This window comes from Rattus norvegicus, chromosome 14, assembly GCF_036323735.1.
Source record: "Rattus norvegicus strain BN/NHsdMcwi chromosome 14, GRCr8, whole genome shotgun sequence".
Taxonomy (NCBI): Eukaryota; Metazoa; Chordata; class Mammalia; order Rodentia; family Muridae; genus Rattus; species Rattus norvegicus.
This window is the reverse complement of record NC_086032.1, coordinates 99,014,297-99,039,749: the sequence shown is the minus strand read 5'-3', so window position 1 is coordinate 99,039,749 and position 25,453 is coordinate 99,014,297. Positions and strand designations below refer to the sequence as shown.

At 45.8% G+C, this 25,453-nt stretch overlaps 1 protein-coding gene across 6 annotated transcripts in view; it reads right to left on the bottom strand.

Annotated features, from left to right (window-relative positions):
* Positions 1-213: 213 nt before the first annotated feature.
* The window catches only part of Sertad2 (SERTA domain containing 2), a 104,109-nt gene continuing 78,869 nt past the window's right edge, over positions 214-25,453 (bottom strand). For 2 of the 6 annotated variants that reach the window (XM_006251526.5, XM_063273497.1), the window contains one exon: positions 214-5,387. In XM_006251526.5, coding sequence (XP_006251588.1) covers positions 4,436-5,383 — 948 coding nt within the window. In that variant the 5' untranslated portion in view covers positions 5,384-5,387 and the 3' untranslated portion in view covers positions 214-4,435. Of the gene's footprint in view, positions 5,388-20,788; positions 20,869-21,394; positions 21,715-22,064; positions 22,204-25,453 lie in introns of those variants that run through there. The other 4 variants (XM_039092326.1, XM_039092325.2, XM_063273498.1 and 1 more) reach the window with 4 other exon arrangements.

Below are 25,453 nucleotides of genomic sequence, written 5' to 3'. Positions count from 1 at the left end.
GAAAATGCTATCTGGAGAGAGTTGGGTCAGGGAAGGAAAAGGAAGCCAAGGGCTGGAGAAGGCGGGGAGCAGCGGGAGGGGTGGTTAGTTTCAGAAATTGAGAGGGTTCAGGAGACCTAAGGACTAACACGCACAGAGCACACTGCATCCACTGTAACGGGACCAGTCACGACACGAGCTGGCGGCACTCTTGTCAGAAGAAAACTGGACATGTTTCATCTTTTAACTGTTTATTGTATAATATAAAACTACAAAAGACTGCTCATTTCCATGTACATTTAATCTGTCCAATTGTTTAGAACACAGCCCTCTGGGTTCTGATGTGACGTCTGTAATATTGCATAGAAAAGGCACAGCTCTCAGGACTGTGGGGAAAGGTCACACCTTCTTCCTCAAAATCCACGCACCAACACGTCCCCATGTACACGTTCAACACTTTAGCTGTAACGTATGGACTGCTCCTCTCCCAAATTCCCCAAAAGTCCAAAATCTATACTGGCTTTGTCTGCAAGAGCGTTTGATCGCGGCTGAGAGCCGTGTAGAGCCACCCTTGGAAGCACTGGAGACAGTCGCACATGGGCGAGCGGACGAAGACCCCGCTGGCATCCGGGTGCTGGGCGGCAACAAGAATCAACCACTTACAGCTAGGACAAGTCAAATATGCTCTTTCTGCTATTTTCAGAAATGTAAAAAGGTTCAATCTGTAAGAGCAAGGTTTCAGAGTTAAGACAATTCACAGAGTAGAGCAGCGATCGCTGCAGTCTTTGTGTCTGTCATTTAAGAAGGCTGCCCTTGCAGTGTTCATAATTCATTGTCTACTGCAAAGGTGGTAAGAAATTTAGGCTTTAAAAATGATCCATAAGTTGATACTTTGGCTCTTTGGAGCTTACGTCGTTAAGAAATTTTCCTTGATTGACCTCAGGATGGTTGGGGCTATGGCGATAAAAAGCTCAATTGCGAAAGACACTGGGGTGGTGTAGGAGGCTGTGGCCATTTCTCACCCTTTGGTATGAAGGTGGGTGCCTGTGTGTTGCCCTTCCGTCATCAAGAGAAAGTGCTACTAAGAAAACTTTAAAAAATTATCAACCCTTTTTATGCTTGATTTTCTTAAAAATTTGGAGGTATTAGAACATTCCTCATCCACACCTTTTTGCATATTTTAAATAGACCCATATTGAAGATGAGAGTTAAGAATGAATGTGGACTGTGTATCTGATGAAAAGACAGGTGGGGGCTGGCTTGGCTCCCCCTTTTAATACATACAGATCTACATTCCTACAAGCAATACATTCCTACATACATTCTGCACCATACCCACCCGGATGTTATTAGAGCGCCACAGTAAAATAAATATATTTACACAGAAAAAAAAAAGGAATAAATAAGTTATGGGGAAGCCATCCCTTTAAGTCTCTCAGGAGTCTACTCTCACCTTGTCACGTCATTGCACGTCACTGCCAACCACCTCTCCGGGCCCGGGCACCCCAGGCTGTCTGCCTGGTTCTGGGTGCCACAAGACTGTCTTTGTGAAGGCGAGCTGTTACCTCCAGAAAGTGTCTGGAGGCCCAGTCCCCGACTCCCACCGGGACTGGGGGATCTTGTCCTGGCTCCAACCCTTCCCTGCTGGGACACTGCTCAATATAAATAGGACACACAGACGGTCAACTCTTGGTGGGCTTGCTCTTCCTGAAAATGGCCGTCAGCTTCCCATGCATGTTTCAAGAATTAGCACTTTGCCTGCCAGTGTTGGGGGTGGGTGTTTTGATTTTGAAGCCCAGCCTTACAAATGCACTAGAGTTAGAGAACCAAGTTTGGGCAATGTTTCTCTGTGCTTATTTGAACTGTTGCCCAACATATGGGATTGTTTAAACACACGATTTGCTAATCCAACAGAAGTACAGTTGTTCTAAGTTACTGTAAGTCAGTGTTTGACAACGGCCATCAATTGTTTTTTGCCGTTTTGCTGGGAATAATCAACACTACTGTACATGCACATGTATGCAGATGTGTGTGGCATGTGGCCAGTTCACGGGATCCTCCCGTTGTAAAACAGAGTATGTCGGACCCACTCTCTACAAGAAAGAGAAGTTCTTAAACTGGAGAGGCACAATGACACTTGGAAGCATGTACAACCCTCACATTACATATGGTTCCTGGTCCTACACGAGAGGAGACATAGGTGTGAGAGGCCAGTGAGAGGCCGTGTGGAGGGCGCCTGTGGGAGAACCTCGGCATCAGCTTCTCACGGCTCTGGAGCTGATAATCAGCCTGCCGGACACTTTGAAGAAAGGCAAGTCAGAGACTAATCACACCACGCCGTCCACAAATCTTCTACTTGGATGAGCAGTTCCGCCATCACAAATGCATTTGCTTGCCATGTGCATTATAAAAATAAAACTATCTATGGCTTGTTTAAAGTGCCATTTATAAAATTTATCTTTTTAATTGGCCAGAAAGACCCATTTTATCCATGGCAAGAAGTGAGCAGAATTGGTTGGTGACTGTACATTGACAAATGACCAACAAAGACAACAAAAACAGAAACAAAATCCCATAATTTAAGGTTTTTAAATAAATATAAAAGTCATTTCTAGGGAAGCCATCTGCATACCAATGTAGGTTGGAACCTGCACTCAACAGCTCAAGTTCCCTGCAATGAAGAGCCGCGAGACAGAGGTGGCTTCAGCAACAGGCATGATACGCTAAAGCGGAGGACCGCATCTCACCGGTGCACGTGTGGGGGAACCACTCGAGAAAGAGCTGCTGCTTACGGGACCTGCACACAGAGGAGGCCAGAAACGTGCAGAGAAATCCCTGTCTGTGTGTTTGGGAATAACAGCTTTGTAAAGTGTAGTTAAAATAGCAGTTAATTAGAGAAAGCAACCAGATTGGACACCATGACATAAGGTGGTGAGCTATGGCTCTGGTCACAGATGTCAGGAGAGGAGTCGAGGTGTGCTGATCACAAAGATGCCATCGCAGCTCTTGGCAACAGGAAACAAAAGCCCCAGGGAAAGGACACTAGGAAAGGCAGCTCAGCAACACGGTGGTGCCTTCAGGGAAGACTTTCTTCTTTATGAGCTCTAAGAACTGCAGCAGGGCTCACCTCTGCGGAGAGGTCAGTTGCTTGTTGTAACATTTTGTTGTGTAAAATTGTGGTCTCATCATAAAAGCTATGCCAAAAGGGAAAGACTGGGGTTTCATTTTAAAAAATTAAAATAAAAACAATTAAAACAGCAACTTGGCATAAATACAGTTTTGTTTTGTTTTTATCCCCCTGCTGCCCCCAACTACCACCACCACCTTGAGACAGGGTTCTCACTGTACAGTTCTGACTAGACTAGAACTCAGAAAAATCCACTGCCCCTGCCTCCCAAATGCAGGGTTTACAGGGGTGTGTCACCACATCCTGCTGAGTCCATTCTTAAAGAAGACGATGCAGCCTCTGCTCAAAAGAGGGAGCTAAGGAGTAGTCACGTCAACCTACCCCTCCCCCACCCCAGATACACAACCACCTCCCCGCCAACTGCTTAATGCAAGTTTGATGAGCAGACAGGGCTCTGGCTTTGGAAGTCACAGTGCTGGCGGGTGACCTTGCCAGGGGCTGGTGCTTGTGAAATTTGGGTGTCAGATCACCTGGCCCTTTATTAAAGCGCTGTGTGTATTGTATTTGCATTGGGGACATCAACTGCAGATTGACGTGATCCGATTCTCTCTTGCACCATACACATATAAAACATTACGAGTCTATAAAAGTACAAGTGCACCTTGTACATCTCACGTTTGCAGGAACTGTGTGAGCAAATCCTATCAAAATAGCTATTTCATATGTATAAACAGCATTTGTTTTTAGAAAAACAATATCATAAACTGCAGAATCTGTACAAAAATATAAAATAAATTTGGGTAGCAGTTTTCTAAACAGCCATGTGAATGCAACACTTAGGAGTAGTTAATGCCTCTAAAAAGGCCGAGTTGCCAAGTCAACTTACACAGGGCAAAACGCCAGAGAAAGTACTGAGATTATCCAAATAATATAGATATATATTCTTTTTTTTTTTACCTCTTGCAATAAAACTTATAGAAAAAATAGACAAATATGCACATGCAATTTACAGCTTTTCCAACTTAATCCTTGTGCTTCACTTGAACCGCTCATGTTCACCTTTCAACATTAGCAACAGTCTTCCAAAGTCTTCTCTCCTACGCCAGGGCAGCAGGTCTCTGAGGAACCCACTCAGAAGAGTGTGTTAAAGTGGTCATACTCGAATGAAGGCACTCCAACTCTGCTTGAAGAAAATACTAGTGTGATCCTTTTGTAAAATTTTCTTTTTCTCTGAAAAAGGCAAGCAAGGGTCCATGCACAGTGCGGAGAAACTGTTGGGGCTACAAGGGTGCAGGGCCTGCCTGGGCGCAGGTCAAGGGGCCCCAGATCTCAGGAGCCAACAAGTACCTCCATGATGTGGTCCAGCTCTGTGAGATCCATTTTGAAAGGCTGACTTGGGGCAACAGGCTGATTGCTGTAGGGAGCCAGGGTCTTGAGGAGGTCATCAGCTGACACAGGGGCCATCTTTGAGGCTGTCCCTGATGCAGATGTGCAGGGGTCAAAATCATACATGGATGTATCAATGTCAGCAAACAAGATGTCATCCAGGGTCAAGTCTGTCAGGAAACCCGTGGACGTTGTTATTTCAAAATTCCCAGGCAGAGAGTCCATGAATCTTGAGTCGTCTGTGCGGCCTTCCTGGGGCCCCTCGGGTTTCTGGACACTGGTCTCACTGGAGGTTCCTTTCGAGCCCTCAGGGGCTGCTGCTGCGGCAGCCTCTGTGGAGGTAGATGTAGGACAGAGCTCCTCGATCTCGTCCAAGGCGGAGGAGAAGCTGTCCTTCTCTGCTGAGAGAGCTGGAGAAGAGAGTCTGGTGGGAGCCGCAGGGTGCACAGCCTGCAAAGTGCAAAAAGTGTCATCGTCGCCCTCGAGCAGCGAGGCAGGGGTGAGGCAGGCCTCCAAGGGTGTAGTGCTTCCTAGGTCACAGGGGTGAGCAGGAGGCGAGGCCAGGGGGGTGAAGGCAGGTGGGGCCTCCCGGTAGCTGTCACTCAGTGAGTCGCTGGGCTGGGAAGTGGGGGTGAATGTAGGCCTCAGGCTGCCTTCCTGCTTGAGTTCCTCCTGGATCCGCCTCAACATGTTGTTAATTAAGACAGTCTTCTGCAAGCTGGGCTCTGTCAGAGGCCTGTGGTTATACAGTTTCATAAGGGAAATGTTGAAGATAGTCTGGCGCTGTAAGGTGTAAGACACCCTGGATGGAGCATCGGAGGGGAACACGACTTTGCCTTCCAGCCCATCTTCATGCTCGTCAAACTTCCGCTTTCCTCCTTTACCCAACATATATCTACAAAGGAGAAAGACAGAGAACAGCATGAATCCCATGAAGACGCGGACTTCGGTCTTGTGTGTGTACTTAGCCTCCTGCCCAGAGAAGCAGGTGAAGTCAGTGGGAAGGCCCTGTCCACAGAGAAGTAGGATCCACCCTTGCATGCCTGCAGGGCGATTTTTATCACTAGGTAACCCAGGCCAATGTACTGTGTGAGTAATGTGTACGACACAACTCGGAGAAGTTAGGAGTTACCATGGAAACCATGATTTTTACTTTCTCAGCTCATGTACTTGCGTTCGCTTGCCTAACATTATCACACAGGTTCAAATTCCCTCCCCCAAATGGGTTTATTTTTAAAGCTTACGAACATACAATGCATGACCTCAACAGACAGAGGTGCTGTAAGTTACAGCATGAATATGGTGCGAGTGAGGGAGAGCGTCGTCCGAGGAGGAGAGCACACACAGTCCTGGTAGAAGCAGTGTCACTCTCTACACATTTCTCCCTCCTCGAGTTCCCGAAGCCTTGTTGCCTGACCATGGGCTGAGCTGCCACTATCTTCTACTCTAAGCCAAGTGGCAGAACGCACATTCCTGCCCTGGGTCTCCACCTGGCTTGCTTTCCCAGCCACAGGGAACTGTCTAGATAAACTGCTTTGGAACTGAAGGACCCTGCTGACTGGAAGCCCTGCTACTCCGGCACTGGACACATGTCACAACAAATACCTACTGTGACCTCAGAGATACCTGGGTATTTGAAAGATATAAGGGACTCTCTACCCCAGACCCTGAAAACCTGATGAGGTCCCTTTGTGAGAACTGTTGTCTGGAGGTCTCTTTCAGAACGGAAATCCTACCTCCTAGTCTCCACTGACCATGGTCCTGTCTCAGAACTTCTGCTATGGAAAACCTCTCAGGACCAGCCTTTGTCTCATCTTTTAGACATTTCCAGGCAGGCTTTCAGTATGAATAGATTCATACTGAATTTTTATTCAATTGTGTTGAATCCCTCAATAGACCTACCAGTGTTGTAACTCAGCACCACACCCAGCCAGGTTAGCCGTTGTCTAAGCACCGGGTCAGAAGAGCTCACCCTAGACCCATGTGAGCCCGCTCCAAAGGTGCGCTCTCTCTCTCTCTCTCTCTCTCTCTCTCTCTCTCTCTCTCTCTCTCATCTCATACTCACCTCCCCTCTGCAGCCCCTCACTCATGCTTACTCTAAATCTACAGAGGCTCAGGTACTCGCCAGACCACGTGAACTCCATCGTATGCCTCACAAGCCATTCCAATTTCAAATCTGAGTCTAAAGAAGGCCAGCACAACGAATACACTTCACAGAAGTTTCTTTCAATACCCTGTTTAAAGGAGGGCCATGCAGTCCCCTGCACAAAGCAGACCTCTAGAAGGCCAGAGTCTGGCACATGATCCCATAAAGGATGTTTGGTTCTGATGGGAGAAATGAAGACGGCTGCAGCCTATTCACGCCAATACAGGTTTGAGATCTGTGATGCTTATAAGGAATGTGGAATTCCTTGTATGAAACCATTCCCTCATTTCGTAAGCATCAACAAGATGGGTATTATCATTAGGACCAAAGACCAGTCCCATAATCAACACAATTGTTCATGAGACAAGGAGGGTCTAATGACAACGGGCTTCTCTTTCGCCTCTCAGAGTTCCTACTGCTTAGTGGGCCCCACTTTGTGTCTACTTAGCACTGACATTTCTTGTTTGCAGTACCTGCACTAGTTTAAACTTGACAAATCAGAGAAGAGGTAGTTTTATTTCACTCTGCAAAACGCAATTCAGCAGAAGCATTACAGACAACTTGATTTTGAAGCAAGTAACTGTATTCACAATTTGATGTGTATTTGCTTACAATTTGAGCATTTATACTCAGGGGGAAAATGCCACTTTGCACGAAGAGCTTGTAAGTGCATTTAATTTACACACAATGCTATCTGATCTATGTTATGCCACCCTGTGATCAGGCCACTTAAATGTGTAAGTGCACGAGTGCATACATGCACACCCTAGGCCAGCGCTTCTCACGCCATGGTCCACAGGTGGGGCTGGGTGTGAACTTGGGCCATTCAGAGGAGGAACAAAGATTCTGTATTACTTAGGGAGCAGCACAGCAAACTGCAAAGTGCCTGTCAGGTCTGTGAATCTGACCCCTTCACCCCCAACCCCACCCCTGTCAGGTCTGTGGATCTGAGCAATCCCCCCATCCCCCCTCAATAAGGTCCATGAATCTGACTCACAGCACCAGCTGTTTCCCTCTTTTTTTTTCTTTCATTTTCCTTTTACTTTATTTTCCAAATAATCATTTTACTGGAATTCACAAAGGACCAGGTAGGAAGGTGAAAATATCAAGATGGCCCATCCACAGAAGTTTGAGAAACACTGAAATATAGCTAAGATCAAACCAGAAACTTATTGCCACTTGGCACTTTTAGTGATTTTTCAATAGTAAAATAACTTTGGTACCAGAGTGTAGACTTCTAATCACTAATATAAAACTGAGTAAGGACTTGTTACCAGAGTAAATGGGTCCTTCCCGCACTTTCTGCTCTCTCCCTCCCCTTTTCTCCTCGGTTTTACAAATGAGATCTCTGCTGACAGACCGGTCTAAGGTTCTAGACCTACATAATCTGCTCCCTAAGCAGCTGGGTTATAGAGATGTACTGCTATAGTATCTTTTCAATAACACACATCTTCTGAAAATTCTTATAAATTAATTTGTTACACTGGGCAAAGTGGTACAAGCCTTTAATCTCAGCACTCGGCAAGCCAGAAGTTGGCAGATAAATGCATTCCAGGACAGCCAGGGCTTCCTGGAGAGACCCCGAGCTAGTGTTGTGCGTGCATGTGTGTGCTTGCACATGTGTGCGTATGTACATATGGGAGGTCAGGGGGCAACTTGATGGAGTTAGTTCTATCCTTCCACCACGGGTCAGAGAGAGAGAGCAATTAAGGACTCCTGAGCCATCTTGTTGGCCTAATAACATATTTCTTTAGAGATAATTGCTGCTTCCACAGGGTCACACCTAGGGGCTGGAGAGATGGCTCAGGGTTAAGAGCCCTGCTACTGTTGAGACCCAGGTTCGGAAGCTAGCACTTCCTTGGTGACATCTACCTGGCTTCAGCAGACTCCCAACAGCTGTACCTCAGACTCCACACAAGCAGACCTAACCTCAGTCAGAACGCTCCATCTGGCTAGAGCTGTAGGCTCACCCTGGTGGTTTAGGAAACCTGTGGAGATGTCTGCGATGATCCCTTGAACTGGAGGGTGAAGTCCCTGTAAGGAAGTTCTGTGAACAGGGCTACGTTAGCAAGCTAAATATTGAGTGGTTTTCAAGTGTATAAATAAGGACCTCTGGTGCAGTATATGTCAAAAACGGCTTACTTTCACTTTTTTCTGTTTTGTATTGGAGCAAACAAAATTGGCTCCACGTACCCAATGAAATTGCAAAATGCACACAATCTAGGTAAATCATATAGAAAAATAAAAATGCAACAAAATCAAAGAACACCAAAGGTAGCAGCTCTGCCATCCGCCTGCTCAGAGGACCTTCAGCTCCACAGAGACAGGGCTACACCTCTCACTCAGAGGGCTTTGTATAACCTCCTTAAGCAAGACAAAATGCGAAGACAAGGCATGCCTTCAAGAACCAACAGCAAACAGCCAGGCACGTGGCCCCTTCTGGTCGCTTTGAGCCTGGCTCAGGTCCGACTGGGTCAGGGTGGCCAGCTCCTAGGAAGCCTCTTTCTCCTCAGATACTCTGAAAAAAAAAAATAACAATGTTCTTTACGGGCTGTCAGAGAGGCATGTGACCTTTCCAAAGGCCTCAAAGGAGAGCAGACTGCAGAAGCAGTATCGGGAGCTCATTAAGCGATTCCTGGGAAGGTTTCCCTGTGCAGTGGAAGGGCTCCAGAGTTAGGGCCCTCTAAATAAGCACTGGATGCTAACTTGCTTCCTGGGCTACCTGGCCTTTGGTGCTCCCTTATACTCCTCCTCAGCGTTTGAACAACCAAATCTATCCAGACAAAAACTCAAAGAGCTTCCCAGGGCTCAGGGCTGGGCTGGAGTAACCCTACAAAGGGTAAACAGGTGGGTGGCTCCTTCCTTTCCTCTCCTGTCACCCAAGCCTAAAACTACCAACTGTTCTACTGACCATCCACTGGCTCTTACTATAAGGGCTGAGATCAAATATGACCTCTTCCAAACTGTTAGGAAAAAACCCTGACATTCTGCACTCAAATTGAGGCCTGGTTTCAAACTCAAGTCTCACTCACGCTGGGTGCATGCCCAGACATGGAGCTATGATGCTCTCAGCCTGGTCAGTACTAACTGCAGCAAACTGAATCTAAAAGAGAAGACCAAACACACACAAAACGACCCACGTGTGCCAGACAAGGCCTCCACTTTGCAGCTCCTCATTAGAAAGGACCCTAACACCCCAAAGCTACATTCTGTCTAATCCCAGCACCAGGAAGGCAGAAGCAGGTGGCTCTAGACCACCACCACCACCACCACCACCACCACCACCACCACCACCACCACCACCACCACCACCACCACCACAATAGTAACAACAACGGCAACAGAAAAAGGACTATATTTTGTTGAGGCTGATGCCCAAGTAACAAGTGTCAGTACAAATTTCCTTGAAAGACCAAGGTCTAGACTCCAGAGGGTCAGAAAACTTTTACCTGCTGCCCATGGTTCCACCATTCCTGGTCCTAAGTAAGTCACACCTCAGGAAATGTGAGAGGAAATGCGGCTTGGCTTGGGTGATCAGCACTTGGCAGCCCCGTTTGCATGTCTGTCAACCTCCTACAGACTGCAAGGCCCTTAAAGGCACAAAGCTGTCTTGTTCACCTGAGTACTCTTCGCTTAGGGACCTTCCCTGATACCAAAATGGTCCTCACTAAATGAACAGTAAGTGGAACAAATGAAGAGACACAGAGCTCGTGCATGGATGTGGTCCTGACTGGAGGGCATGAGAGGGAGAGAGATGGAGACACCACCTTCGAGCCCTCATACTGACTGACTCTGCTCTCCCACTTAGGTGAGGACCAGCCTCAGCTGTGGGTTGTTCTAGCACAGATGCTGGGCTCTAGGATCTGTATTTCTGAGGTTTCCAGGGGATGCTGGACTGAGGATCTCAGAACCGTATTTCCTCTGGGCTTTGTCAGGCCAACTTACACTAAGCCTGAGCACACTGCTACTCACCATCTTGACAATGAAGGCCTCTCGTTTTTTTGTTTCTAAGTGTGGAGGGCAAAAAAACCCTCAATGAGTAGCACTTTATGATGGCAACTGACATGTGATCTTCTATCTCCTGCTTTAAGAGATGGCATCTACTATGCTGTCCAGGTTGGTCTTGAAAACTTGGCCTTGAGGATTCTACCACCTCCACTGTGAAAAGCAGCTCGAAGTACAAGTCAGCACCATCTGACCTCGCCGGTCGACTCCTACCTACTAGCCACGGTGCACACATAGTCTAAGTCAGCTCAGGCTTAGCTTGAGAGACAAGGCTCAGCGTCCGGTCATAGGAGCTGTGTGGTCTCAAGTTGAATCTTGCAACCCTTAGTGACTAGCTGGAATGCCTCATGCCCAGGGTCTGAAGATTATTATAAGTTGGACCCATGCACAACTTAAACAATGTCTTTATTTATAAGGCATTTAGAGTCCCCTCCCCACGTAGTGAGAATTTAAAAGTTACCTATAATTCTTTTCCAGCTATTAAAAAAACCGATATCTTCCTTTCATTTTTTTTAAATCACTGTACTTTAGTGTTATATGGACAGTCAAAATTAAACACCAATAATCTTCTTGAGACAAATAGAAAAATCTTCTTTTACAAGCAACCATTTCTGTTATCCTACCACCATCACCAAAAACCACTGCTTTTACTGCAGGCTTAGCACAGCCCAGGATGGACGGCAGGATGGGAGCCTTCTCTTGCCCATGAAGACTGCAGACTCTGTGCCCCTCAAAAAGAGCTGTCAAGTCCATTTTAACCCAGTTCATCCCAAACAATGGTCATTATACCTGACAGAAGAAGCACACAAAGTTCCTTTACTTCTTACTCAGACAGGGTCAAAATTGACAACTGAGTACCAATTTCAAGGAAAGGAAACGATATCTTGTACAGGTGTCTTCTTTGGACAAGAGATAACAAATCTCATATCCATTTAATTTTAATTTTTGCATATGAGTGTTTTGCCTGTGAACCACTTGCTCATCTGGTACCCAAAGAAACTAAAACAGGTGTCAGAGCTCCTGGAATCGGAGTTTTCAGCTCTGAGCTGCCATGTGGATGCTAAGAACCAAACCAGGGCCCCTTGGAAGAAAACTAGAGCTTTTAGTCCCAGAACCATCTCTCCAGCTCCAACACTGGATTTTTCAAAAGTCAGTGCCAAACCGATCTTTGAGGGCAATGCTGACCCTGCCATTGCCTCTACACCAATTTGCTACTTTTTATTATCAGATCCCTTGGAACTAGTATTGTGTGTGGATGGTTGTAAGACAGTATGTGGGTGCTGGGAACTGAACCCAGGTCCTTTGGGAGAGTAGCCAATGTTAACCTCTGAGTCATCTCTCCACCCACCCCACTCCAATTTACTACTTTTGAAGAAAAAAGGAGCCAAGAGGGAAGAGAAGGCTCCCAAGAGAACATCAGAGATTTCTCATGTGCATCTGGGGCTGCCAGAGCCGTAGGCTCTTGACTTGGAACAGATTCCCTCAACTGAGTGGCAGGGGAAAGCATGTTCCTAACTAAATCAACTGTGTGGTAGAATTCAGCCTCAGAGACAGACAGGGAGTGGCAGTAAAGACCCAATAAGGGAAAATTCCTTCTGGCAAGTGAGTATAGCCTCCAGCTGAATAGAGACCTATTATCCCAGCCGTGCCTAGCCAATCTCCCAGTCCAGGGACCACCTCTAGGAAGGTCAGCTCACACTTTTAATCCTAGCACTAGGCAGGCAAATCTCTTTGAGTTCAAGGCCAGCCTGGGCTACATAGGGAGTTCCTAACTGGTCACCTACATGGTGAGATCTTGTCTCAAACAAATAGCCAAAGAGATGGTAGAAGAATATTTTTCTTTTAATGATGATACTGTATTCTTCTTTGTCACCCCTCCCCCCAGCCTAGTCCATCTTGGCCACCATGAGGTCACTGGGTCTGCCGCCATTTCTGAGGCCCAAGTCACAAAGGCTTTCTTCCTCTTTTGTCTCTCAGACTCTGGTCAGAACCTAAGGATGCTCTTGTCTGATACTCTGGGCTTCCTCATTCTTTCTAAAGCCTTCCTCCCTGCCTCATGGCTCCTTGCTCTCGGTGTGTCTCTCCTTTCCCTCCTGTGGGTAGCTGCCAACATTTACAGCTTCTCCACCCAGGGGGGTTTCTTTTAAACTCTAGTAAGTGTCCCCAAGCTTTGCTGAACTCTTTCTCACATTCTATTAATGAGACTGAGACCCCCTTCCTAGGGGCACCCCCAGTAGTGGCTAAAATGGGGCTAGAAACTGTGCAGAGACAATTTCTGAAATGGAATTTCCTCAAATCCTTATCTTTGCTCACCTTTGGTATCCTGCCTTTGAGGTGAGCTTTTGTTCTCCTAGAGCCTGGTCTCCCCTGCAGCACGGCGGCAGCGAGGACAAACCCCATCCTGCGTCAATGGGAAACCGTACTGGCTTAGACAGCTTTCCACACTTGCACGCACGCAGGCATGCACGCTCACCCATTGGAACACAACACACTGGGAAACCTGCTCATAGCTAAGCTTTTAACACCCAGCTTCCCTCCGAGGCTCACAAAGAGCCAGAGCAGAAAGAGCTAGGGAAGTAGTGGTCAGGGACACTGGCACAATCATAAGAGAAGCCACAAGAAACAGCAGCCTCCAGGCCCTTGGCTGCAGCCAGGCAGGAGAGTACATGATGAGGGGAAATGGCATCAGACAATCTTCAGACGCCAGTGACAGCCCCTGGCCAGGGGAACAACAGTCCAACAGGGCAAGAAGCTCTACCACTTACAGACAGGGAAAGACAACTGCACTCTTACCCCTTTCCACCTATGCTAGTGACAACTGTGATGCCGTTGGGATCCACAAGATCTTATTTTTAAACTAAAGCCTACCCAGGGTTTCAGAGGTCTCTGCAGTAACATCCATGCTAATTGGTAAGTAAGACAAAGCCTCCCTAACAAATCAGCACAGTAATTATAAAGCCACTCGCTAGATCAGGCAGTCCCTGTGCTCGCTCAGGCTGCTGTAACCCGACACCCACCCTCGGCTCCACTCAGCCAGGCCCGCAGTCCCGCAGGCCAGCCCTGCCTACCCAGCCAGCACAAACTCCCAGCCCTCCAGAGGGCCACCATAGGCTGAGATACAAGTTGAAGTGGCCAAGACACCAGCCACCGTGCACATTTACACAACTTTACCATGTGGGATTGTTTCTAATGTCTACATTTTAACACACTTTATCCTCTTAGGATTTACTATCAGCTAAGCTGGATACGATTTCTAATGTTGGTTTATCAAATATAATCGGTTCACATGAGAACAAATGGAATTGTAACAGGTGACAACCAATTACACTGAGTAAACCAGAGTCAAATTCTAGAAATGAATATTTCTTTAGAATAAAGAAGAAGATAGGGAAGAATAAAGTATGTCTTGATAGTAAAAATCTGGAAAACAAAAACAGCTTTTAAAACAAGTCAGCAGTGTTTCTAATACCCCAACTCACTGGTTTTCTGTCCCCTGGAAATCTTAGGTTGCAATGCCAACCCTAATGAATTGGGGATAGCAGTCATCTTCTAAGGATGATGATGGACTGGCTAACAAGTCCTCGATTTCACCCCAGGATTCTGGCCCAAGGTGAGGTCTGAACTTACAGTTTCACAGATACAACATGATCTGAGGCCTCAGTCTGGCTAGAAAATACTCAGAAACAACACCAGCATGGCAATGTAGACGGAACAGTCAACAGAATGGTGGCTCCTCTAAAGCTCAGTGACGAGCACAGGGCACTGCACTGTACTTTGACTTCTGAGTCTGTCTGGAATTTTCCATAAAAGTTAAACAACACATCCCCATATATTAAAAAAAAAAAAATCAAATAAGAACAGCAAATTTCTTTTTTTTTGCCCCGCTTTCACACAGCAAATTTCTCACATGAGAATTACACTAACCCTATAAGCATATTTGTACAGATGAATGAGTGTTTTATGTAAACAAGCATGCCCAATGCAAATTGAAATCCTATAAGCGCTGAAAGATTGCACCACATCTACCACAAGGGGGTGCCACAGAGCAGCAAGGCATCTTCCAACTCCAAGTCAGTTCCTACCTACAGAGTTCTCAAAGCATTTACATTTCCAAAGTCCATCTCCCACTCAGGGGTTCACACGGCAATGCTGAATGCTAGAAGCCTTCCCAAATCCAAACTAAACTATGCTATGCTATGGTACAACCTTTCACTGCTTGTACCTAAGTAACATCAGTGCTCAAAAACCACAGTTAGGATCCCTGGAGGATTACTGGAGTACACACACACACACACACACACGTGTACACACACACACACACACACACACACACACACACACACACACACACACACGATCAACCAGGAATCCAAGTCACAAAATGTGGACTCAGAGGTGCCAACAGTTCAGATCTCCAGTGGGGTTGTGAGGCTGACTTCCAAGCACACATCCAGCCTTCCACATTTACAAGGAAGACTTTTCCCATAGCCCTACTGCATCTTCACAACAGTAGACTACTCCCACACTGAACAATGCTTCAGGTACTTATGTAGAACATCCCTCATCAGGAACACAGAGCAGAAGCCATCTAACTGGAAAATGTAATGCAGTTTCCACCTCGGGATACCCTGAAGCGAGTTACCGTCAAACAGCAGGGATTCTCCCTAGTCAGATTACTAGCTCAGGTTATGTGATGTCTGTTCAGTAATGATGCTTCTACCAGATGAACTAGTCGTCTTCCCTCCATTTGCAAACCAGTAATTGGAAGCATACATATTGTAACTTTGCATTAGGAAGCTGCTTTGTAATCATTTGGTGTCCAGGGTAGGTCTTCAGCACCCTGAGTCTAAGGTCTCATTAGCACTAAGGAATCTTCAACTTTGACTTTTCCCCAGGGGACCGCCTGCCAGGGAAGCTCATCTAACTTTGCACCTCCCATTCCCGGGCATAATGAAAATATTTTTTTCTCCTGTATTTATAATTGCTTAGATGGGATTCTAGTTTCAATCCTCTTGTAGCATCTTTTCCCCAAAGATGCCTTGTTTTTCCCTCGAATAAGTGATCCTTAATAAACAATGTCAAGGGAAAATAAAAAACTTGAGTAGAAACCAAACGATATGTCAAAAAGCATGTGAGAGTTTTTATTTTTATTTATTTATTTTTTTGGTGACCAGGTATATAAAACAGTCACACCAACACAGTAACTTTAAGGCCAATTCAGTGAAAAATAAAACTCCATTTTAGTTAAAACTAAAGGTTGCTTTCCATGTTAGCTAATTAGTTTATCACTAAATAAAACTGAAAAATAGAATATAAGGATGAAACTTTAAGAGATATTTTTATGGGAATATTTTTTAAGAATTAAAACATTAAATTGGGAGAATAGATGGTGAATCTGAGGCCCATGTAAGTAACCTACATATTTAGAATATTTATCATAATCGCCTTTACAAGTTAGGTAGACAGGGGATAGAGAAATGGCTCTGTGGTTAACACCACTAGTTGCTGTCTTCCAAAGGACCTGGGTTTGACTCCCAGCACCCATATAGTGGCTCACAACAATCTGTGACTCCAGTTCCAGGTGACCTAACATCATCTTCTGGCCTCCTTGGGTACTAGGTACATAGGTGGTATGCACAAACAGAGGCAAAACACTCATACACATAAAATAACAAAATCACTTAAAAATAAAAGAATTTGGCTGGTAAGGTTTTACACAGACAATTTAAATTTTGTATCAGATACTTGAATAGTTCACTCAATAGAAAAAGTAATGAACTCAGCTGGGTGGTGATGGTACACACCTTTAATCCCAATCCTGCATAGGCAGGAGTATTTCTGTGAGTTCCAGGCCAGCCTGGTCTACAAAAGGAAACAGCCAGGATTGTTCAACACAGAGAGACCCTGTCTTAAAAAAAAAAAAAAACAAGGGGGTGGGGGAAGAAAATATAAACTAAAGAGTAGTGAATATTTTGTAAATACAGTAGCCATTTTTCTAGGCTGTTTTGAGATTTTAATTTTCCCCCAAGGACCTTGGATATTCATAACTTACTGAATTTTAAGCAAAGCCATTTAGCTAAATACAATAAAAGTAATTAGAGTGCCATAAAAGTGTAGTAATATTTATTTCTAAAGAAAGCACTTAGTAGGTCTACTTTCACTTGGAGGGACCCTTGAGGAGAGTTCTCCTCAGTCCATCTAGCGCCTGCCTCCCTAACCTATTTGTCCCACCTGTCTCTGAGCACTTGACAAAAAACAGAGGGGAAATCTCACTTTGGATTTGTAAATCAACTACTGTCACAGCTAAGAATCACTCCCAGGTGAAATACACTTCATTTTATATTTCTGGTCACAGTAAAATAATTTTTAAGTCAATATTTCAAAAATTGTTTTGTGCTTACCTGGCTTATGCAAGTCCCAGGTTCTTCCCCAGCATCACAAAAATCACGTAATTGTTTGTCCCGGCTTAGCAGTAGAGCACTTTGCTAACATGCTCAGCATTGGGGAAAAGCACCACTTCTAAAAAGCTTATCAGACGTCTCACCAGAGGAGTAAACAAATCTGCTGAAGCCGGAGCACCCAAGTTTTGCTAGATAGGTTTCTAGGAAAGCACAGACCCAAAGACAAAGGCGTGTGTAAGCACAAGATGAGAACATGTCCCCTTCAGAGAGGAAGAGGAATCTGAAAGTCGAGGGTCAGACAGTACTGCCTGAACACCTCATTCGTGCGGCTACCACTGTATGCAAAAACCTGCTCTGGTACAGAGATGACCTTGGGACTTTCGGATTCTCAGAGTCTATCTTGGGCAATGCTTCTCGACACAGGGTGGGGTGCTCCAGGAGTCTACTCCAAGCTCAGGAGCTGCTGCATGGGCTGGGGTGATAAGCACTTAGGAGAGGAGAGCAAAGGGCTGGAAGTTCCATCTGCAGTGAGGGACTCTCGTGTGGCCACCGGGTTTACAGAGCCTACTGTAATCACACGACCATGTGTCCTAGAGTCAGAACCCCTTCCCTTCACTGTTCTAAGTAAAACTCCTTAGAAGAAAAAAGAAGTGTGGTCTAGTGGCTCCTTCTTAGTCGGTTAATGGAGGGTTTTAAAGGTAAAGAAAAGCTTAGATTAATTAGGAAACCTGCAAAGCTTCAGTTTTTTGCAAAGAGACAAGAGTAGCATTGCAGATGTGGTCGAGTTTAAGAACTTAAGTTTGCTGCTACTTAGAGTTACTGGGGAAACAAAGCTGCCTTTGGGCACCTTAAACTAGTCAGACTGGCTATAGCAGTTGCACAGCCTGCTGCTGCTCTGTCCGTGCTCTCCCTCAGCCCCCACCCCCACCTACCCACAGTTCAGTCCACTCTGAGGCGCCAGCTCCACAAGACTGCCTTGGTGTGAGAGGCCAGGCAACTCCATTCCGAACTGAAAACTGCACTGGGGGCAAATGCTGCTTAGGTGACTTACAGTTCTACAACAGATCTATAAAGCCATTGTGCTTCCTCGAATTATAGTAAGTATTTTCAGTTGAGTTCAGACGGACAGAGGATTGCCCTATCAGAAATCATGTATTTTAAAAGATAATATACTGCATTTATCTTGAAATGTAATTTATACATTTTCAAAAAAAAATTTTAGACAGCCAAACATGTTTTTGTCTCATGATCTTTGGGGGTGGGGGAGCACCAACAACAAAGAGTCTATTTACTACCAGAATAGGAATGCCGTCTTCTTAGGCTGACATATGCCATTCACAGAGTCATACAAAGAATGAACTGCTAGGCAGTGCTAATGGAGAAAGACACAGCCCTACACAATGAGTGATGGACGCTCCGGGGGACTGCTCTGTTCATAAGGGTTTCCCAGTATTTGTACAGGACAGAAGTTTGCCTTTAATACTACCTACACTGGCTATTTAAGACAACTTTTTTTTTTCTTTAAAAAAAAAAAACCCAACTTTGGTCAGTTGTTTCTTTCTAAAACATTAAAATCAAATTAAATAATCAGACACTTTAAAAAGAGAAGTTACAGCCTATAAGTTCCTACAAAATGTTTAATGAGTCCTTATTAGTGGCAGTAGAACATGCTCTACTTGTGCACATCCACTCGGCCACAGCACTTGTAAACTTTCATGTGTTTCTAGTCAGAAAGGGGCCTGAGAGATAGCTCAGGCAGAGACAGTGCTTGCTACTCAGGCTTGGAGAGCAGAGTTAAATCCCCAGAACCCATGGAAAAGCTGGAGGAAGGCGGAGCCCACAAAGCTGTCCTCGGATGCCACATAACCTCCCCCGCAACACACACACAAATACAAACTTTAAAAAAAAGATCTAAGTGTGAAAGCCCGCACCCCTCTCCATACCAAACATTTCACTTAAACTGAAGCTTGGCCTCTGGTATCTTTAGCATAGGTTTGACCTTTGGACTCGACAATCAGAAACACACACACACACACACACACACGCACGCGCGCACCTCCTTCGACTAGAGCTTTCACTTGACATAATATGCAAAGACAATACATGAAAACACCCATAACTGCCAAGTCTAGGGAAGTTCTCAGTATACTAAATTTTAAAGCTCACCCTTCTGAATACAAGGCCTATCTATTTTTCGTAAATAACTTTGGCTAAGAGGTCTTCATTTTGAAAACATGAATGAAATTAAAACTCATATTGGTCTATAGAGTGAGCTACAGGACCTACCCAGAGAAACCCCATCTCTGAAATCCAAACAAACCCTCATACTTTTACTATTGCTCTTTACTAAGAAACCACGACAAAAGAAACCTGTAACAATGCCGTGGCTTTTACCTTTCTTAGTTTCTAGAGTGTAACATATTTTGAGTAAGGGCACTACTGAACCAGGTAACTTTTACTTTACCATGAGAGTACTGTTTAAAATGCTCCCCCACCCCCAGGCCCTATAAGGACCAGCCATCACAGGTAAATTTAAGTGACTTAAAAACAGAAAAAAACTGTGCTTGTTTTTTATGTCCATTGTTAATAGTTTAGTTGTAGTAACTAGGTAAATTTATATTTCTGTTCCTTAATTAAATTTAAAAAGTAGGATAAGTCAGCAGTGGGAGCAGAATGAGTTTCTAAATCTGAGTCAAACTCTTCTCAGTTCTTTTATCAGAAGCTGATCTGAGCAGCTGTTACCTACCAGTCTGTGACACTTGCCTGACAATAAAACTACTCCTAGGACACCTCCTGCCACACAGTGGGTTGTTATAAAATATGAGTCCCCTCCCTACCTGTTGAAATAAAGTAAGGAACAGACTTGGGGGCTTGGGGGGAGGGAGCTACCAAGTCTATGGACACATACATAACAGTTGAACATATTTTAATTAGGAGAGGAAAGACATTATTTTAAAGCACACTAACATGAACATAATCACTGGATGGCCCTGAATTCACTGTGTAGATCAAGCTAGTCTTGAACTCCTACATAAGTGTATGCCACCACAACCCAGGCCAGCCCTGTGTACTATTTAATAAAGAATTTTTTTAATAAAAATATCAGGATAGTAAGGATCCACAACTATCCGTGTTCATGCCTGAGTTGGGCTCTAGTGTCTTCACCCTCTAATCAGGACACAGTGATATTAAAGGGCTGGGGTGAAGTAGCCACTAGATGAGGTGAACAACTAACCCAGCAGCAGAACCCAAGGCTCTCCGGCGTGGAGCCTAACCGGGGTTAAGTGGAGCCCTGGCCCAACTTGCTCCTGTCAGTAACAAAAATTACAAAAAGTAACTGTGAACAGTTAGGGCCTGGGCCATCCTACTGGTGAGTACAACCTCCAGGCCCTTTCCCACAGGTTCTGAACACTTCTTAACAAATACTAGGAAATCAAAAGCATGTTTCAAGAACAATGCTTGAAAACACCGACTGTCTCCGAAAGCCAGCTAGGGTTTGACCGATTCTGCTCAAGTAAAAACTGCTGTTTCTGAGTCTGTCCCTGCTGACTGCCCTTCTCCATTCAGTGCCTGCAAAACCGACTTTCTATTCCTGAAACTACCTAGATGCGAGCAAAAAGTTATTCTAAAACAGTCTCATCGCTCTGCAAAACTTAGCATTCAATTTTCAACTCTATTGACTGCTACTATGTCTGCTAAAGCAAAAGAAAACTTATGGTTAAGAAAATATGAACAATTCAGTACTTTCTCTCGACGCAATGTTCCTCTGAAGGGTGCCCAGTGTCAATGGTACAAAGTCTACGCGTCCGGACAGCTGGCTCCCCTCAGCGCCGCCCCCCCCCCCTGCCCCGTCATAGGCGGTTACCACCAAGATGACTTGTAGATTTCTAATTTAAAAACCAGGAAGGCGTTAAGTTTAATATACATTTGGGTCCAAAATCAAGTCACTTGGGCATGGAAGAAAAGAGGGTGAAGAGAGCTGTTTTAACGCAAAACCGCCGGGAAACTCTAGAAACACAATATAGCAAGTTGGATGCAAACCCAGACACGGAACTCAAAAGTGAAGCAGCCTCCCTGCCAGCAAACCCGAATCTTAAAAAAAAAAAAAAAAAAGTCTCTGCACGTTCTCAGCACCACAACCACCACAGCGAGCACACACACGCCGGCCGTGACGGCAACAACTCCCGCCCTGGGTCGTGACAGCCGGGGTCTTCAGGCGGCCGGTGGGAGCTCCCCAACCTGCCCGGCCCGGCCTCCGCTGCCTTGGGCTCCCGCCTGGCCCACCCCAGCACCGCCCCCCGCCCATCCGAGCCCAACCCCCGGGAGCCTCCAGCTCGACCGGGAACTCACCACAGGCAGGTCCGCCCGGAGCTAACGCATCGGAGGGGTTTCCGCCCACCCCTCAAGCTATGCCCGCTCCATGCGGGGCACCCCGCCGCGGGGCCGACGGTAGTAGGGAACTCGGCGAGGCCGGAGCTATGACTCCGGCGTCCTCTGCCTGCGCGTCGGGAACATTATACAATGGTGGAGGAGGCTGCGGGCAGCCGGGAGGAAGCAGGAGGCGGGCGGAGGGGACGCCCGGGCCGAGAGAGGTAGGGCTCGTGCTTCAGCACTCGCGGAGCGGGAGTGACGTCCGCCTGCGAGCCTCGGGCGAGCTCCGGCCAGGCCCCGAAGGCCCCACCCCTTGCTTGGGCGGGCCCCGCCCTACCGGCCCCGCCCCTGCAGTATAGGCCCCACCCTGTTCCCCCTCCTACATCCAACCTCAGGCCCCGCCCCACCCCCTTCCTCAGGTCCTGGTCCCCGAAGGCCCCGCCCCTAGCCGGTCGGGACCCGCCTCAGCTTCGCAGGCCCCGCCCCGGACCCGCCCAGGTGCCATAAATGCAGATTCCCGCAGGGTGAACGCTCAGGAAGCGGCCAGCAGACACCGAGCTTCAGCAGTCGGCCCTGTAGACTAAAGGATAAATAGGAGAAGTAGAAATGGGGGCGCCCAAACCGGACGGCTACTACTAACACTACTAACCCTCACACACTGAAAAACAGGCAGATGACAGAGCGGGTGATGACAAAGGCGGCAGCGCGGGTACTGTCCGCAGAGGAGCACGACCACAAATATGACAGGCATCCGAACTATTTGGCCACTTGGGCCGGTTGGCGGGAGGGTAGGGTCCACCAATGGCCCTCGGAGATATCGGAATGGGGGGAGGGGTCAAGGGCTCCATCTGCAGCTGACGACAGAAGGGAAGTTCGACAGTTGAAATGGGTCACCAAGTAGTACCTTTGGAGGCGGACAGACCAGAGTTGGAGACCAAGCAGCCAACTAGAGGGAGATGGAGAACACAGAGAGCCAGAGGCGTGGTCCTCTGCCACAAGTTTCAAGCTGATAGCCTTATCTTTCCCCTTAAAACAACAACAACAAAACCCTAGTGTTTTTAACTACTCAAACCCAGCAGGGGCTTTATACCGTCCTTAGTATTAGCACGAAAGCGTGTATCTAAGTGGTTTGAATTTAAGAGCACCAAGAGGCCAGGGACAGCTCAAGTAGAACATTTATGATTACTTTTAAAATGACATGTACATTCTACATAAAGATATTACAAAAGATATTCAGGTACCTTAAATTTTTGGCTGCCACTCCAATCAATAATTTCTCTTCAGACTACTTTGCTGTTTAATGGTCCACTACACTAGTTGTATTTAAGGATGATAAAGCTTTAAGACCAACATAAGGGCTTAAACATCAAGACAAATTTAGTCCAACTCCAACTGTTCTGTAATGATTTGTTGTCAATCGAGCTGATGATCTTATCAAAATTAAACGTGAACCAGCAGCAGTTGTGGGACCTCTCTACACTAGGTAGGCAGAGACAAGCAGATCTCAGTTCAAGGCCAGCCTGGTCTACATACACAGTTGTAGGCCAGTCAGGACTAAACAGTGAGAATGTGTCTCTAATTATAACAACTATTATTATAATGTGTGCTAACCGGTAAGGAGACAATGTCTGGTTTTACCAATTAGGGAAGTAAAAAGGGTTTTTGGTTGCTGTTTTTAGTGAATCCTTGATATTATCAAAATCTCATACAGATATTTCATGAGGTATAACCAATATTAGCTGATTGTATATCTCTTTGGCATGCCATTATAATAGCATTTAAAACAGCATCACATAAAGTATGCTCATGGCCCTATGAGGTCTTGCTCAGTGGCATAACCTTTCAAACATTTTGCTGGAGAGCCAAGGTATTTTTCATTTCTAGAGTTCTGCGTTTGGAGACAACACCAACTCCTCACGGCTCCCTAACCACCCACTCACTTAGACTGAGCGCTCACTTTGAGAAACTGCCATTGAAATAGAAGCTGCACTAATCTTCCTGTGGGGGTCTTTGTGGGAGGCCAGAGGTATCTAGTTCTGTTGAATTGAATATGAATTAAACTGTTATTCATGAATTGAAGTTAGCAAAAAGATGGGGAATTTAATGACACCTGGCTATTTCTTAACAGATGGCTTCCTAAATACAGTGTTCCTGCACAAAAGAAAAGCCAATATGAAAGGGACATCTCAGTGTGTCCACAGAACGAACACTTGCTGTCTCAAGTCTGAGTTTGGAGGAAAGGAGCCCAAGGTTACCTCCGGGAGAGACATCTCAGAGTTTTGTTTTTGAAGGCTTGATAGCTTATCAGTGCACGAGTTACAGTTTCACCTAACCGACGTCTAGAATCTGGTGTATCCGCCCAATCAGTCAGTGTGAAGTGGTAGCTTCGACAGCTGCCAGTGTGGTCCAACTTCAGGTACTTGTCTTCCCGCTCCGTCTCCTCAGGCTGGATTCTGTGTAGGTCGGCACAGCAATCTAGCTAGTTCCGCCTAATCGGAGACATTCGAAGATGAAGGAAGAGCTCCCTGAACTTCTGTGAACCATGTGCATGCCTTGGCTCAATGGCGCTCAGAAAAGGGTGCTGGGTCCTCTGGAACTGGAGTTACAGAAAACTGAGCGGCTGTGGTGGTGGGAACCAATCTGGGGTCCTCTACAAGAGTAACATACACTTTAACTGCCGTACTGTCTTTTCAGGACACTTTTCCTGAATGTCTGACGTATACTCAATGACCAAGAAGGGTGTTTTGACTTTGAGACTGGCTCTCTCTACATAGCTCCATCTATCCTGAAACTATGTAGACCAGGTTGGCCTCAAACTCAAAGAGATCTCCCTGTCCCTGTCCCTGTCCCTGTCCCTGCCCCTGCCCCTGCCCCTGCCCCTGCCCCTGCCCTTGCCCCTGCTGGGGGTAAAGCTATACACAACCATGCTGGGCCTGAACTTTTTTTTTCTTTTTAGAGAAAAGTATTAGTTACTTCTACAGAATGATCGAGAAGTGCTAAGTGAACTTGTATGTTTGGTTTATAAATTTTAAAAGTCCATTTAAAATAATCTTAATCTTAGGGCTTCATCAAGAATTCAGAATTTCTCCATCACAACGTAGTAGGTCACATTTAACTCTGAGGAGCATTATCAGTTTAGGGAGAGCAGAAGCATTCCTTTTCTTCAGTTTCCTTTAGAAACTCTAAAATCATGAGCTCATCCAGAAAGCTCTCTCCTCTCATGGCTGAGTCCTGGATACCAGTTTACAGTCCCTGCTTCTCCTCTGAAATGCTATGTATGGCCTTATGTCTTACAGACTAGTACAGTAGGGCACTAACTGATGGGTGCTTTTAGCACTTAATTAGCATGGCAAGAGAAACAAGGGACAAGTCAGATATATGAACCAAGAAACAAACATTATTTATTTATTGGTATCTATGTATGATGCTTTGTGTGTAGAGAGGACGGGACTCAGGGTCAGCTATTGAGCTATAACTACAGTCTGAAAACAAAGACAAGCTTCAAAAACTTCCTCAATTTTTCTTTCAACTTAATTCTAGTCTAGGTTTGAAGCTAAATATTAGCAGTCCTCTATCTAGCAACATTCTTAGTCTTAGTTTAAAGTCAAAAAAGACAAAATATTTCAGTTATGAAGCCACTGTATAGAAAAGACTGGGCCACAGAACCTTCTCATGGAAAACATGAGATATTAACGGTTGACTTACCATAATACCAGAAAACTTGGGACGGGTTTTCAAAATCAAATTCTGGAAGTCACATCTTGTCTGTGACCAGCAGGGATTCCTATGGATGTGAAGGCCAGCAGACAGCTAACAGTGTTAGAGGAAAGCCTTCCTCATGCCCAAAGACCAAATAAACTAATGTACTCCTGCCAATTGTGTTCTGCCCTCTGCTCTGTCAGGGCTTCCTCCTCCTCCTCCAAGTCTCAATTCACCCAAGCAGAGCTACAGCCCTAAGGTAGGGGTCTCTTTCTGAAAGTTACCACACTTACAGACTGTGGCATAACGGCTACAAGCTCTACTCCCCTCCCCCTTCCC